This window comes from Culex pipiens, chromosome 3 (genome assembly GCF_016801865.2).
Source record: "Culex pipiens pallens isolate TS chromosome 3, TS_CPP_V2, whole genome shotgun sequence".
NCBI lineage: Eukaryota > Metazoa > Arthropoda > Insecta > Diptera > Culicidae > Culex > Culex pipiens.
In genome coordinates this window covers 154564988-154582185 of record NC_068939.1, presented here as the reverse complement: position 1 = coordinate 154582185, position 17198 = coordinate 154564988, and the positions used below count along the sequence as shown (strand labels likewise).

General features: G+C 34.1%; 1 protein-coding gene across 2 annotated transcripts in view; it reads right to left on the bottom strand.

Moving 5' to 3' along the window:
• Positions 1-14951, bottom strand: part of LOC120418168 (uncharacterized) — a 41043-nt gene extending 26092 nt beyond the window's left edge. Inside the window, exon 1 of one of the 2 annotated variants that reach the window (XM_039580466.2) lies at positions 14333-14951. In XM_039580466.2, coding sequence (XP_039436400.1) covers positions 14333-14362 — 30 coding nt within the window. In that variant the 5' untranslated portion in view covers positions 14363-14951. Of the gene's footprint in view, positions 1-2689; positions 2831-14332 lie in introns of those variants that run through there. The other variant, XM_039580467.2, reaches the window with a different exon arrangement.
• Positions 14952-17198: the final 2247 nt, after the last annotated feature.

Below are 17198 nucleotides of genomic sequence, written 5' to 3'. Positions count from 1 at the left end.
ATGAAGGAGGAGGGCGTTGTTGCTTATCTCAAGCGACACATTGTTTTATCAGCATCAGTTGGAGATAGGAGCGGGAAGTGTGGAGTGACAAACGTTACAAGGTACAGCAGCCTTGCGTGGAACATGTTCGTTTCAGTTTTTGACGAAAAATAAGAAAATTGTTTTTCAAACTCGATTTCGACAGCCTTCGAAGCGGGAATAAAGCAACTGTTTATACTGTGTCTGTTTAATGAAACAAGCAACTTTGTTGAAATTGACGGATTCTATTTGCTCATTATTTGTATTGCATTACTCAACAATTTAGAATTGAGAATAACAAAAAGAGAAGAAAACATTAAAATTTGAAGAACCGACTGCATTCGCCAATGCAGTTTAGTTTTTATATAATTTATTGATATGGGACCATCCATGCACACGGGATATATTGTGAGACTCTTCACCCCAAATTTCAGCCAATTTGGTCCATTTTGGCCAAATTTTGAGCTAAAATCGTTAAATTCTTCAGTTTAATCACGACATATCTTCATTAAACTTCCAGGAGGGATTGAAAATCATCTTTTTAACACTCCTCCGTCCAAGGCATCCCGTACTTACACGAACGACCAAGGCGGAAAAAAAGTCGGAACGGTAACTTCAACTCGCTGGTTCTCAGCCAAAATTTAACCAATCTGGATGATAATTTTTCCAGAGATTTGTACGGATCCAGATGAGTTTAGAACTTTGCAGATCTCGATTTGATCAATCCTCTAATCACTACGACTAAATCAGTTGGAGCAACTTTTTTTCCGCGTGTATTTCTGGAAAGTGACTCTAGCGGGAACATTTTTGCTACGCTGCAAATACTCAATAACTTTGCTAGAATTTCATGTCAAAACTTTCGTTATGATCTTAGAATTTTGATGAGCTTCTCAAATTTCAATTGTTTTTTTTTTTCAAATAAATTCTGAAAACTACGTAAAAACTACAGAAACATTAAAAATGCATCATTTCATGACTAGAGCTTCAAATTTGTCGCGATAACCTCTGTATTTAATTGTTGGAAAAGTTACAACCATATGTTTTTTAACATTTCACTACATGTTTACGTCCTAAATACTACAATTTCTTCACAAAACTACGTAAATTTCAGAGTTCCTAATATTTTCTCAGAACTGGGAATGTTTTTATTCGTAAACAACCTACTTTTTCTACATGAAAATTTTCAAAACTTCTTGTTTCAACAATACTTTTCACAATTTTGCTATCAAAAACTACAAAATTTTACCAAAGCTACGTAAAATACAAAATATTTAATACTTCCCTTAAGAACTTCATCTGCTTTATGGTAAAATTATTGATTTCTTTTATGAAAATGTTGAAAAAAATGAATAAAACTGTTGATCCTCTAAATTATATGTTTCAGAGACATTCTGAGTGTGTTTTCATCCTAAATACTACAAAATTTTACCATAACTACGTAAAATACAGAAAACTTTAATCGATGCAATAAACTTGCTGTACAGTCCAGACTCGATTATCCGAAGTCTCGATTATCCAAAGTTCGATTATTCGAAGGTTTGTGTGGGACTTCGGATAATCGAATCACGAACAACTTTTTTTTTCTTAATATCAAATTCGAGTTCTGCAAATTTGAATAGTTAATAGCCAATTAAATAATAAAATGCATTTTTTTTTCAATATTTCGTCACCGCCATCTTGGAATTGAAAATTCTAAATCACTTTAGCGTAGTTTAAAGATTGACAATAAAAAATTAGGCAACGAAATATATTTTTTTGGTGATTCGATTATCCAAAGTTTCGATTATCCGAAGTCAAATTTCTCCGAACCTTCGGATAATCAAGTCTGGACTGTAATAAAAAAATTTGTGATTTTTTTGCATGTACCTTTAAACTAATGTTTTAGGTACCTTTTTTGAGTGTAATTTAAATTCATTTAAAAAACAATATACATTTCGGAATTAATTGCACCAAAATTTGGGAAAAAGTCAAAATGTAGGACATAGAAATTGAGTGGCCACCCCGATTTTTGAAAACATTTTATAAGGCATTCTTCAATGGGTCTTGCTGCCCCCAAATTGAAAGTGGTTATAACTGTCGTTCTACGCATAATTGTCCCGGGGGTTCTATTCGCATCATATGTCCCTAATCACCCCAGTTAGCAGTTTATCACCCTCATCAACAGGTAAACAAGGCATAATGCTTCGTAAAACTACTGATTTCGTGATAGAAAATACTTGGTGGGACAATTATGCGTAGAAATGCAACGATGGGACAAACAGACTTGGTTTTGTTTTTGTAAAGTTTCCGAACAAAGTACTAAATTTTATTTGTTTTTCTAAAAGTATACTTTAAACTAAATTGAAAAATGTCAAAATCGTCAAAAAATTACATGGGACAATTATGCGTAGAACGGCAGTACAGTTCGTCCAAACAAAGTATACTTTTTGAGAAAGTTATTTGAAAATATACTCCAAACAGGACTATTTGACGATCTAAAGCCAACATCGTCAACAAATGATATACGACACTTATGCGTAGAACAGTAAAGGTGCACGAAAGTTTCATATTTTCAAGGGGTAAACACTGTTTAACTTTATATTTTAAACAAAATAAAACTATCTGTGAGATCTAAACAAAACCCAACTCTTAGAAACTTAATACATGCTTTTCGCTCAACCCAGATACTTACATACTCCATTTTGAACTCCAGTTCTAGCCTTCCTGCCTCGTGTGCTATCTTCCCATATCGTTGTTACAATCAACTGAACTGAGCCCACTACCCTACAGCTTGATTTCAGCCTCGACACCGTTTCCGAAAACAACAATCAAACCTTCACAAAACTAACATGGTTCATTTGTTTCCACCTTCACTTTAGTGATAACGAGCGATAACACAATTTTTACGTTGTCATTACACGGTTGGCCCAATTTACGTCAATTTGCTGGTCTCGAAGCCCAAAACCTGTTGCGTCACTCAGGTAGCACACCACGCTTGAAACTGAAATCCAACCGCCGAAGCGTCCGGGGTTGAAGCACCTACCCAGCAGTGGGTTCGTTCTTGTGGTGGGTTCACGCATTCTTTCCACGCCCGGTTGGCTTGGATGGTCCCGTCGGGGCTCTCCCTACATGGGCGGAAGAAGCCCCGCCGCGGTTGGCCATTACAACACGGTGTGGCAAAAAAAAAGTGGGTTTTGTTTATTTGATAATTAACTTTAAAAATCTGAGAGATTTTTTGTTGAGGATAATTAAAATCCTATAGGATGTTATCAGCTAAATAATTTGTTTAGTCAAATATAAAATTAATTAAAATTGTGTCGTCCAGTGTAATAGACCCGCGAAGAGTTACGAAAACCCACAGAGAAGAAGAAGAAATTCTTTCTCTCCTCCAAAACGGTCGACGGGCATGCGTTGAATGATCAACCGGCACATGACTTCTACAATATTAGTCAAAGTCAAGCCCGTCTCATCTTCTTCTATACTCTCTTCATACAACTTCACAGTCTGTAACTTTCGTCTTTCTCTCTTGTCCCTCTTTCCTTACTATATCGCTTCATACATATTCTTCATCCAATTTGAGCCTATTTCTTTCTTTCCTTTTCTCTACTCGCTCCCTCGCTCTCTTTTCGTTCGCCGCGAGCTGCTTTCTTGCGTAAGGCGATCGGCGAGGTGAGATTAAAGTTTTTTTTCTTCAATATTATTTTTCGTTTCAGTTTTTTGTTTTCAGCTATGATTGTAAAGTTTCGCTCTCTCTCTCTCCCTCGCACATAACTGTGAATTGTTGCTGAAGCTAGGAATGGAGTGTAGGTTATGTATCAGCTTGTATGTTTTGCGAGGGAGCTTCTGAATCTTTTTTTGGCATAATACAAGAAAAACTTGTAAAAATAACGCTTAGGCCGTTGCAAGTTTATGCCCATCCTCTCTGGCAAAAGTAAAAGGGAGGGGACAAAAAAATGTAAAAATTGTAATAACAAGCCATGGTATTAACATTTTGATGAAAAAAGAGTTTTAAAATGCATTCTACACCTGCCCAGTTGTATCGCAATCATTAGTTTTCAAAATATCTAAGTATTGACGAACTTTTTTTTCAGCCGAAAAAAAACTTTTCGCATTACTGTGCAACGGAAATTCACAAAAATTCTAAACATTTTTGGTCGATCCCAGACATGCTAAATATGATTTTGAACGAAGGAAAATTTGTTTCGATCTTTTTGAAAAAATATAAAAAATTAAATTACGAGTCATGGCTTTAAATTTTATTGAAAAATTGTATTAAAATATGCACTATAAACAAAAGCAATTTGCTTTCAATAATTAGGTAAATAAAATCAAAGTGGCCGGGACCGTGGTGTAGGGGTAAGCGTGATTGCCTCTCACCCAGTCGGCCTGGGTTCGATCCCAGACGGTCCCGGTGGCATTTTTCGAGACGAGATTTGTCTGATCACGCCTTCCGTCGGAAAGGGAAGTAAATGTTGGCCCCGGACTAACCTAAAAAAGGTTCGGTCTCCCTGGGTCCTGTCTCGGTGGAGTCGCTGGTAGGCAGTTGGACTAACAATCCAAAGGTCGTCAGTTCGAATCCCGGGGTGGATGGAAGCTAAGGTGTAAAAAGAGGTTTGCAATTGCCTCAACAATCAAGCCTTCGAACACCTATTTTCGAGTAGGAATCTCGCAATCGAGAACGCCAAGGCAATGCTGTAGAGCGAATAATTTGATTTGATTTTTTGAAAATCAAAGTGGATAGTAAATCAAAGACCTTCTCAATGAGTATAAAAGATTGTAGATCTGGCAACCCTGCCTCAAGTGATGACCTAACTGATAATTATACACTTTTTTGCAGCAGTATCTCACTTATCTCAATCTGCATGCAAATTATATCCAGATCTCTAATCCAATCCTTGAATAGATAATCGAAAAACCAAAGGAATCTGAACATATACAAACTAGCAACCTTGTCTCAAGTAAGGACCACTTAAGTGATATTTGTATTCATTTTTTGAATTTGAAGCTTAATAATCAATGTTTTTAAGCAAAAAGAATCAGAAATTGGTCTAGAAATACATTAGGGCTAATGTCTAAATGTTGCTCATAACATAAGTTTTATTTTTGTTTTTAATTTTAAATACGGATCTCGGAAGGAACGCGGCCAATCAAAATGGCGCATTCTTTCTGGGACTTCTCAATTTTTTTGGAGTTAGGTAGAGTAATTATGTGAAAATTTTAGACTTCGAATAATTTGGTTATCTGGAGTGACATTTTTGCGAGGACTTTGAATATTTGAGTTTCGATTTTCTTATTTTTATAAATTTAGAGTTTCAAATTTTTGAGTTTTTAAATTAAAAGTAATAGTTTTCTTTATTTTGAATTTTTGAATTTTCTATTTCAGAATTTTTGATTTTTGAATAATTGTTTCTGATTTTTTTTAATTTCTCAATTTCTGAATACCAGACCAGATCAGTCCAGACTCGATTATCCGAAGGCCTTGACAAAATTTCACTTCCGATAATCGAAACTTCGGATAATTGTCAGAAATTCTTTGTTGTCTTATTTTTGATTTTTTAGCTTAAGTATGACCCTAAAGTGATTTAAGAGCGAGTCCACGAGCAAAGCATACCCATCTCGCATCTACCTCAGCAATCTGCCTGAAATTTTTGGGGTTGTTCTAGGTTAACGGGAAGTGGGGCAAATCGGAAAACAAAGTTTAAATGTTCAAAAGCGTCAAAAATCTTAAAAAGGCTATAAATAAGGCAAAATTCAATTTAATTTCAAAATTCAAAATGTATCTGAAAGGGCTTAAAAAATGCAACAAAATGCAGGGAGAAGCATCCCAATTGGTTAAATCTAAAGGGAGTTATTGGCATTTTAGTGAAAAAATAGCATGATTTTAAAACTCGAATAAAAAAGTGTTCCATCCAGATATCAACTCGGTTCGACCTGCAGCTTGAATGGGACATCTGGGACTACCATCTGAGACTGAGAACGCTTTGGGTATGCATTTTAAAATATTAAATAGACACTTTTACTGTTAGTGAATTTTTTGGTTGTAAATTTTTGCTAGGGGGGCCCCTTAGATCACATTTTATGTTGATAATTTTATCATATTCGTGTTCCTGAGACAATTTCACAATAGAAACATGCATGAAAATGTTTTTTTCATCAATTTTAACCCTTTAAAAAATTAAAGTTAAAAAAAATCTTCGATTCACATTTATTGAAAATCAAGTTCGTTTCCAAGGATACTAGATGACACCAGAAAAAAGCTTTTTAATTTTTTTAACTTTCATTTTTCAAAGGGTTAAAATGGATGAAAATAAACATTTTTATGCATGTTTCTATTATGACATTGTCGAATCGAATGAGCGTCTTGGAGTCCCATAAGTCCCTATTGAAATTTATACGATTTAGTAAAGCACATCAAAAGTTATGCTTAAAAACTGCTGCATATAAAATTCGAAGTTTGCAAAAAAGGGTGCTTTATGTATGGAAACCTGCCATATTAAATATTTTTTGAAAGGTTCTGAAATGACCTTTCTTGTGGATTAAGAATTTTCAAGACCTGACTTATCTATCTAAAATTACAAGCAATTTAAAAAAAAAGCTCTGAATTTACATAACCTCAATCTATTTCGCCACGGCGGTGTATGTACACAGCTAAAAAAGTAGTAATCCAGCTGCGTGTAAAAGGCCTGGGTGTAAAATAAATATTGCATTATTTTATGCAAATTTATGTGATTTTACACCCTGAAATATGTAGCCCATCAGTATGGGAAACCTACTTGACCTTAATGTCAAGCCTATATATGCGTTTATCCATTACATTCTTCATCGGTCTGATGGCCGAGCGGGCTAAGGCGCCAGTCCTTGACGATGGTGCTGGGTTTGAATTCCGTCGGTTGCAACTTTTTTTTTGTATTTGCAAAAATTGTACATGCAGTGTGTAATATTAAGTGTTTATTTTGACGAAGGTGATGTGCATGCTTTCGCATGCGATTTTACCATCGGATTTTTTGCTGAGTACAATCTTGAAAAAAAGTTTGTAGGAGGTCTGTTTTTGTTTTACTCATCACATTTTTATTAGGACCTCTTTGGTGCTGCGATCACGTCACCTAAAGGTGGATTAAGTAACGTTTTAATTTTAAATTTGTCTTCTAGAAAATTACATGATTATTGTTATGGCTTTTCCCTCTGGTTTACTTTATCCTGAGTAAAAAACAAAAACGGCATTATAAACATTTTTTTTTATTTCCAATATCATTAAATAGAATACAAATTATTTAAGTTGAAACGAAAAGGCACCGCCACACGGAGAAAAAAGAGTTCCAAATATCGTGAACAAGCGTTCATGAAAATGGGAACCACGAATAAAGTGTTCAAATTCCATGGTACGTTTTTCAAAATCGTACCATGGGATTTGAACACTTTGTTCGTGGTTCCCATTTTCATGCACGCTTGTTCACGATATTGGGAACTCTTTTTTCTCCGTGCATATTGATACCACGACTCGAGTTTTTAAAAGCATTTTTACTGAAAATGCCGCAATTTAAACAAGTTTCGTGTGCAACCGATAAGTATAACGATAGCAAGCAGTCTGTCGAGTTCAGAAATTAATTTAAGTTGACCAGATTTTGTCTAAAAACTGTCGTCCCGTTTCACCTTAAACGTTAACATTAACTTTGAAAAAGATTTGCAGTGGCCTTATAAGATTTCAATATCTGAACATGAGATTTCTCAGTGTCCACACAGAAAATTGTAGACTTGAATTTATGTTTAGTTTGATATTGTGTTAGTCTAACCTTTTTTTACAAAAAAAAAGTCTAGAGATATTTTACAATTCTGCATAAAGAACAAGAATTTAAGCATAAATTACTTCAACTCAAACTATCGCGAACGGGATTTCTTTTGCCGACGTCAAACATTTGCCTGTCCGCACCGTAGACAGAATCTTAAAGTCATCCTCCCTAATAGCATTCAGATTCGATCAACCTCAATTCTTATCCCGTACAGAACCAGAAAATCAGGTTCCCGAAAAAAAAAATTGGGAGAATACCGATTACACAACAGATTCAAATGACCGGACTGAGGAGAGCGTGGCAACGAAACCTGTTTCTGGCTAGACTCTTCATAGCTCGGAGACTAGACAATTATAGTCATAAACGCTTTTATGGTGCTTGGTGCGTCCTTTTTTACTATTCTTTATGCATCCTTTCCTCCCTCATATAGGTTGCTTCCTGCGTCCTAATTGATTTTGAGTTCGATCGAATCCTAGCCCGACGTGGGAGGAGGACCTTTCGAAAATGGGGTTACAAAAGTGTCGTCAGTCGCGCAAATACCAAATAGTTCATTGACTCATTGGTGGCGCAAAACATTTGCCACTTCCAGAGACTTGTTGTTTACCTGTTCGATTAGCACCAATCTGAGGAAGAAATTTTGCTGCGCAGTTTAGAGAAGGAACAGTTATCTGCCGGTGAGCTTCTTTTTGGTGGAATAAATTGGAAATAAATTGCGTCCAAAATTTCAGAAGTCCTCGCCCGTAGTCAAATGCATCAGATGATTGCACGCTGCATAGGTTCAAGGACACTTTGCTCCTCCTAGAGTTCACAAAAGTGCACACACACACCTTGAGGCTTGAGTGCAGAAGCAGCAGTGTACTGATAACAGCGCGCGCAGAGCGATAACAGATGAAAAGTACTGTGCGCAGCAAAATTAGAGCACCTAACAACGCGTTGCAACGGATGTGCGAAGCACGGTGCAGAGAGTGCAGAGAGTGCTATCTGTGGGTAATTTCGAGTGTTAATCAACTTTACTTTAAACATATTGAGCTATACGTTAGTTAATTGATAATAACAGTCTTTGAAATTTTATTATGAATTTTGAAACAAAACAAAACGCAAATGATGTTTGAGCTCATACCAAGGTCATTGCAAATTTAATTTTTAAAATTTGTCCATTGAGTTTTTATTAAAGTTAAAAATGATTTTTTTTTCAAATTACATTCTAGAAATAAAACTAATTACTGCCGAAAAAGAGAATCTTCAGTTCACAGAACGATTCCAAATGTAAACTCGATTGAAAATATATGCTTTATTTGTGCCTTGCTACACGAAAAAAAAAAATCAATTCCCGAAATCGTGAATAGTGTTCATGAATTTGAGATCCACGAACTAATAGGGGAAATATACCCTTTCTAATCAAACACCTATCATCGTCATATGAAGAGTTTGATGCTCGATTAAAGCTCCAAAAATACTATTTAGGCTATAAACTTACCAGCAACAGCACCGCCTCAAGTAAGCACGCAAATTTATGCCATTTACTGGCCAAAAAGATCAAATTTAATGCACTTTTGATCATAATTTCTATTTTGCGAGACCATTTCTCATTATTTTGGTGGCACACACATCCACACCCAAGATGGGAGGTTAATTGCTTAACGAATGTCGCCATTAATATCTTTTCGCTTGCGCTAACGTTTTCAAAGCGCTTAAGATATAAAATTGATTCCAACTACCGGCAACATGTTCTTTTGCACAATAGTTAGTCACTGACTCGAAAAATAATCCCGAAACATGTAAATAATTAGCAAGCGCCATCAAAAAAAACAAACGCGCCAAGTCTTTTGACGTTTGAATTTTGACGACCCATTCCAATCGAAGGCTGAAGAAAACCGAGCGAGAAGCAAAGGCAAATAAAGAACAAAGGGTGGCCACCAACACCACCAGCAGCGCCTGTTGGAGTGAGCAAGTGCTGCCAGGAAACTTTCGCTATGAATGCTACCTTTCGTGAGTGTTCGCTTAAAATTTCATCATTTGGCAGCACTAAGCAGACCCAAAAAAGCGCTGGAAGAAAAAAGAACTAAGCTGAAAATAGGAAAATGGGCGTGGCCCAATGCACTCGACTGAATAGAATGCAATTGCGATTTTTTTGTTTTAAATGCTTGTAAAAGGAATAGCATAACTTTTAATAAAAGTGAAAATAAACAGAAATGTTCACAATTAGTTGCTCACTCGTTAGTGTACTTGGTTTTAGAAAATTTCAAGGAACACTCCAGATTATCCAGCATCATTCAAACTTGACCGCTTATTAGGCTTAAAATGGGTATATTTCCCCTATATTCACTTTTATAATGCAAATGCACCATACTCATGAATAAATTCCTTCGTGGTTCACATTTTTAATCGTAAAAAAAATATTTGCAACCATATTTATTTTCAATATAATTGTTTGCTTATTTTGCTTATAAACTGTTATTCAGAAAAAAAATAGTTACAGCAACCTTGCTTATTCATTTATCGCAAAAATATCAATTTTATTCGAGTTCCTTAACAAAAGATTAACATGAATTTGAATTAAACGCAGTAAAAACTGTTAAAAATTTGAATTTAGTTTTCTTCTGTACATTTTTAGATGACAATCTAAGTTTTTTCAAACAAATAATTTTTTTACGAATTGGAAAATATGGTTTTCTGCTGTAGTATTTTTCACTTTAAAAATAGATTCTGAAAAACATAAATTTAAAATTTAAATGAATCAAATTTAAAGAAAAATAATGTTTTTAATTATCGAGGAAAAAAAATATTATTATTAATAAAATGCATAAGCAAAATACTATAACACGTTGAATTAGCAACATCCAAATTCTGTTCTAAAATGTGAAAGTTTGATATCAAAAGCATGTTTTTTTTTTAATTTAGGCATTCAACTTATTTGTTCAATATTTCAAGAACGGCCTAAAGACCCAGTCATTGAACAATTTTCAAGGGTAGTCGCAGGCCGGATCTGGCTATGAAATGTTATCACATGTTTTGTTTTGGCAGGTCTTTATATTTTTTTTTTTCAAATAAGGCTGTTGCACTTGAGACTTCGAAGGCAAATTTGATAAAAGTCGAGTTTTTTTAAGTGTTGCTTTACAGTTATCAAAAGCAATTTCAATTATTAAAAAAAATACTATACTTCTAGGATTATTTTTCAAAACCTAAGAGCCATAGGTAAACACAGCCCTTTTTGCATCGGTATTCGACCTACTTACGAAACAATTTCAAAAATACTTGAATTTGTTCATCTACACGTCCTTCAAGTGCCCTAAACTAACGATCAATGAAATTTTGTTTCAATTTGGAGAAAAACGAAAATGAGTGTCGGAGGGCACGGTGGCGCTTACGGCTTTTTGAAAACTCACCCGAGACTTGGTCATAAACTTGAAATTGATTATGGATTTGTTTTATGTTTCCTTTCGACCTGTTAAAAAATATTTAAAACAAATAAAAATAAGTCCCATTTTTATTTAAAATGGGAAAAAAACATATAAGAAAATAATCTGTTTGTTCAAAAGAAATAAAACACTGAATTCCAAGCCCAACTCTCAAAATTTAAAAGCAAAAAGTATCACAAATGCTTTATACATTTTAGCCCCTCTACAACCCAACCCCGCCTCTAGGCCGGTTTCGATCTAAAAATTCGCCAGAAATCAATTTTTCGATCTATAAAATGCATTAGAAAGAAGAACTCTTAAAATTAGAGCGTCCAATTTCCCGGGGTTACAAATTCCCGGGAAACGGGAGATTTTCAACCAATTTCCCGGGAAATTCCGGGAATTCCCGGGAAATTTTAAATATATTGAAAATTGTTTCTGAACTTGGTTCTGATTAATGTTATGCAAAACATTGTTTAGGACAGTGACTTTAATGGTTAAAATAAGTATGAAAATCAATTAACAGCTTGACTGCATGTAAAAAATCATACAGCTACAAGAAAATGAAAATATTTTTTCAAATTACAATAAATCAAGTACAATGAATAAAAAAAATATATCTCAGGTATTTTTAATGGGAAGTATTTTTTATCAATTTGTTTAGACAGTGAGTTAAAATGAATCCATACTGCAAAATCACAATTCTTTTAAGGCTCTGGAAGGCATCATTCCCGATCGGCCATTTGGCGGCCATGTTTGTTTTAGAAAAACATTCAAATCTTGATTCAGAATGTTTCAATCAAAAAATGGTTTTCTTTGTATTGTTTGTAGAAGCATTATTCATATAGTGATTATTTTTTCATTTGAATTTACTATTTTTGGACCCTTCATTCAGAACCATCATTGACAGATGAAGATGATTTTTTGAACCACATGATTTTCAGGTTTATAATTTGATAATTGATATCGAAAATTCTGATAATCTGATACATATATGAATTTAACAATGAATATAATTGAACAAAATAATGTAGAGTTTTCTCATTTAATATTTTTTCAGAGCATTTTCAAAATGTTGGTCCAAAAAAGTTAAGAAAATGTATGTTTTCGCTTGAATTTCGGGAATTCCCGGGAAATTTACAAATTTCCCGGGAAACGGGAAATATTTTTTTCCGGGAAATCCCGGGAATTCTCGGGACGGGAAATTGGACGCTCTACATAAAATTTAAGAAAATTCTAAGGAAGTGTGACTTTTTTTTATGTTTTTTTATGTTTTAAAAAATGTCCTTTTTTCTGGGGTCAACTTTGGCTGTGTTTCTTACTAACATTTCCTCTATATTATGTGAAAATAAGTATGTAGTAGTTTTTGTAGTGTACCAGACGATGCCACTTATTTTTTTACAATAAAATGGCATCATTCACGGAGAAAAAAGAGTTCTCAAAATCGTGAACAAGCGTTCATGAAAATGGGAACCTCGAACAAAGTGTTCAAATCCCATGGTACGATTTTAAAAAACGTACCATGAAATTTGAACACTTTGTTCGTGGTTTCCATTTTCATGAACGCTTGTTCACGATTTTGAGAACTCTTTTTTCTCCGTGTTGTGAAAAATAAACAAAAAATTTAAAAAGTGGCTGTAAAAACATGAAAAAACTGAAGGCAAAATTCAAAGATAGTAGGTGGTAGAGTAAGCCGAATACTATCAGAAACAAATACAGACTAAACATGATAAATGCAAATTAAAATATTAAAAATGAAACAAGAAAACTATAAAACAAGAGAAGTTAAGTTTTTCGTAGAGCAAAAGTTTGCTCAAAATAACCTCCTGAACACGGGAAAAATACAAATTTTTGAAAAAAAAAATGGGCTGTAGAGGGTTAATATTCAGGCTACCAACTGTACGGAATTTTTACTTACAGTTAGAATTTTCGACGCTCTCCGCGGATTTTTAACAGGCCGGAATTTGTGTACGGAATTTTTCGCATTATACGCGTTTTTTTTTTGCGGAATTTCGACTTCTTTTTTAAATTGAATTGCTTTTCTGATCTGGTTATTTTATTTAACTGTCAATTTGCTTTAAATAGATAATTTGGATAGTTTTCCGAGTTTTCCTCAGTTCAAAGTTGATTATCAATTATTGTTCTTTTCAAATTCCTTACAAAACATATTTATCCGATAAAAGATCCAAATACTTTCTAAAGCTTGTGAAAACCTGTAAACATTTTAATTACAAATATAAGTTTTCTTAGAAGGTCCTATAATTAGTCCTATAAGCTATTGTGTTTCACATGTTTTTAGGACCTTTAAAAAAAACTCTAGAAATCTTTTTATGAGAACGATATTATTTTTAAAAGCAAACTTAAAATTTCGAAAAAATTTAAACGATGAAAAAATGGAAGAACATGAAGATTTGATTCAACAAATCGCGGTTTATTTTTGCTCAGCAAGACTTGGTAGCCTTAGTTAATACACAAAGTGGTTATGCTACTTCCCCAAATTTGCAAAATAACAAAGAATTTATGGAAATAGGTATATTAAGTTTTATGTTTTTTAACATCTTTGTAAAGAGTCTAAATTTACCCTATTTGATTTAAAATATAAAAATAAATTTTAAACACTTTAGTTTAAAAGTTAGTTTACAATAATTTACAGCAACTTGCAATGGCACCAATTTGAATTTTTATGTATGTTTTTTGTTGTAAACGCGTAAAATAATGCACTTTGTTTGGAGAAGAAACAAAACCAACGCAATTATTGCGCGTAAAATCCCACAAAAAGGTAGACCAAAATCAGTAGCGTTTATCACAGTTGCATGTTTTTAAATATGTGAAAGTTTTGGGTAGAAAATGTTACCGTATCTTTAATATTTAGTTTATAAACTAGACCAAAAATGTGTCAATGATCAGATCAAAAGAACATAATTTGAGCGTTGTGGTGGGCGCAGTGAATCAGTTTACAGTTGCACCTGCATGATGCAATCCTATGTAAACAGCTTTCTGACACGTCAGTCTTCTATTGAACACCCAATGATCAAATTTTCCGATCGCTTAATTTTTTTGCAATTTAAAATTTATATTGTTCTTAAGTGTTTCTAAAATTGAGAGAATTTAAGAAAAAATAGATTCCATATGGATGAACTCGGTACTTACCAAATAGTTTACAGTTTCTTCAAGATCCATTGCGTCTCCTAGTTGTCATTTAGTATGGACTCGTTCACAATCACAACGTTTGATTATTTATTTGATCAAACAAAAAAAACCGCGCAATAGTTTCGTGGAAATCCCCGAAAATACCTGCTGCAATCACAAATCGATGAGTAATCTAGCACACAAAACTTTCAATAACGCCAGCCCAGCCTGAGTTTAGGTCAGAGAATCAAAATACCGCAGAAGCACTAACACAATCACGACGTCTGTTTGGTTTGTTTACACGCGCGCGCCGTTGTATTTCCACCACATGCACAATTTCTCCGTTCTTTTTTTTCCAATGAATGATGCAACTTTTCGCTGTGTGAGTAACACTCTCTTTTTAGCCCACAAAAGGCGTAACTCTCTTCTAATCGCCTCGGAATCGTACTTTACTAGCACTTTAAATTGCCGCTTCCGGCATCAATTAGGGCCAAATTAAATTCCAATCACACCTGGAAAGCCTTGAGCTGTAACACCAAACAACCGCAGCCCGTTTTGGGTTTGTTTTTGTTGTACAATTTGCGCAAATTGATTCGGACGACGACGAAAACGGAACGATCCCGAAACTCGCACACAAACTGACAGATGACAGATGAATGAACGTCGGCAAACCTCCAACGTGTAGCTTTTGCAGGGCTGGGACCGTGCGGTGACAAACGCGAACGTAACGGACTTTCATTCACCGGGTGCCGTTATGTTTTGGGAGCGAGGGGCGTTAGGCTGGGAGAGCGAGAACAAAATTGCGACCGTTTTGAAATTAAACTCAAGTGGAAAGAACCCATGGTTAACTGATATGTACAATCTTTTCAAATGATTAACAAAAACTTTAATTAAAATTTTTGCCATTCTATAGCAGAACATGTGAAAAACAAGCAAACAATTGAAAAAGTTACTGTAAAAACATGAAAAAATAGATAGGCTAAATGTAATGATAGGAGGTGGCAGAATAGGCCAAATTCTACCAATAACAAACATGAACTAAACAAGATAAATGCAAATACTAAAAATGAAACAAGATAAACCAAAAACAAGAGAAGTAAAGTTTTTCGTAGAACAAAAGTTGCTCAAAATTACATCCTAAACATGGGAAAAACTAAAAAACTTCGAAAAAAAAATTTGGGCAGTAGAGGGTTAAGCAATCTAAATTAATTTCAAGCACCCAATTATGCTTAGAAAGACAATTCAATTTTCAAACAATAATATAATTTTTCAAAAATACCAAAAAAACTCCATATTTTTTCAATCAAACATGCAATTTTTGTTTTATAAGAGTAGTATCCAGGTATTGCCAATTCAGAAAAAAAGAAACAAAACTAAGAAAATTCTCCTATCTTTTTGAAAACAATATTTCGAAAATTTCAATAAAATAAGAAATATTAGATTATTAGATCCTTTTCAAGCGGTATACGAACTTCGGAAGGAACCAGCCAAGAAAAATTACTAATGGGTAGAAGCAGCAGCAAAAGCAAGCCAGAGAAGGTGAAAAAAGCCCCAAAAAGTCGTTCGCTCTCCTTTGTTCTGCTGTTCGTAAAGCCATTTCTTAACCCCTTTTCTTGGGCGGTACGTATTGGCCTTGTTAGTCTTGAATTTTAAATTTTCACAAACATTTTTTGCAAGATATCAGAAAATTTGATTCGAAAAAAAAGTTTTCAGGGGGTTCCTTGGCCAAAATAATTAGACCCGTATTTATTTGTTTGGCCATTAGGGTGACCTACGCCGTGTTAGGGTGGTCCGAAAAATGGCCATTTTCGTCATTTTCGCAAAAACCACTTTTTTTCAAAAAATCATATCTCCGCGCCATTCAATCCGATTTTAGCTGTCTTAGACTCAAAAGAAAGGTGATTAGTTTGGCTATTTGGGAAAAATAGTAAGAAGTTTGGGTTTTTAAAATACGAAAAATTTGGTACCCTAACATGTATAGGTCATCGCTGAAATTTTCAAGTTATCGCAGTTTTAGTGAAAAAAGTCGTTTTTTGCCGTTTTCGTCATTTGCTCATTTTTGCGCGTGGCGCGTTGAAAAACCCAGTTTTTATTTTTTTAAATCGTATCTCAGAAAATTGAAAACATAACTTCACCATTCTTGATATGTTATGTAAAATTTTCCGAGGAATCAGGTACAAATATTTTCAGACATAGGCTCTTTGGTCCCGAGACCTTCAAAACAGCATTTTAAGTTTTCATACGACCTTTTCAAATGTTAAGCTAGATTTTTGAAACTATTTTTCTCAAATAGCCAAACTAATCACCTTTCTTGTGTCTAAGACAGCTAAAATCGGATTGAATGGCGCGGAGATATGATTTTTTGAAAAAAGTGGTTTTTGCGAAAAATAATGAAAATTGACATTTTTTGGACCACCCTAACACGGCGTAGGTCACCCTAATTGCCAAACAAAAAAAATACGGGTCTAATTATTTTGGCCAAGGAACCCCCAGAAAAATGTTGAGCCCGCTTGGAGAACTTTTTTTTTTGAATCATGCTATTTTCGTGAGGAATTGCTGTTACATTAAAAACTGACGTACAAAATAGTTTTAAAAATATTTCTATTTTAAAAACCATTTAAAAAATCAAATAAAAAGCTAACATATTTTTTTTAAATAAGAAAAAATGCACTAGATCGGCAGATTTTGAAGAAAATTGCTCATTAGTCTTATGTTTTTATTTGACGATATCTCGGAAACTATCGATTTTCAACGTAAACAAATTGAATCTCTGTGAAATTTTTCAATATTTCCAATATAAATATTTAAAAATGTTCATTTGCGATCGGCCGAGAATAGTTTTTTTTTTCAGAAATGGACTACCATTTTATAAATTATAAACACATAT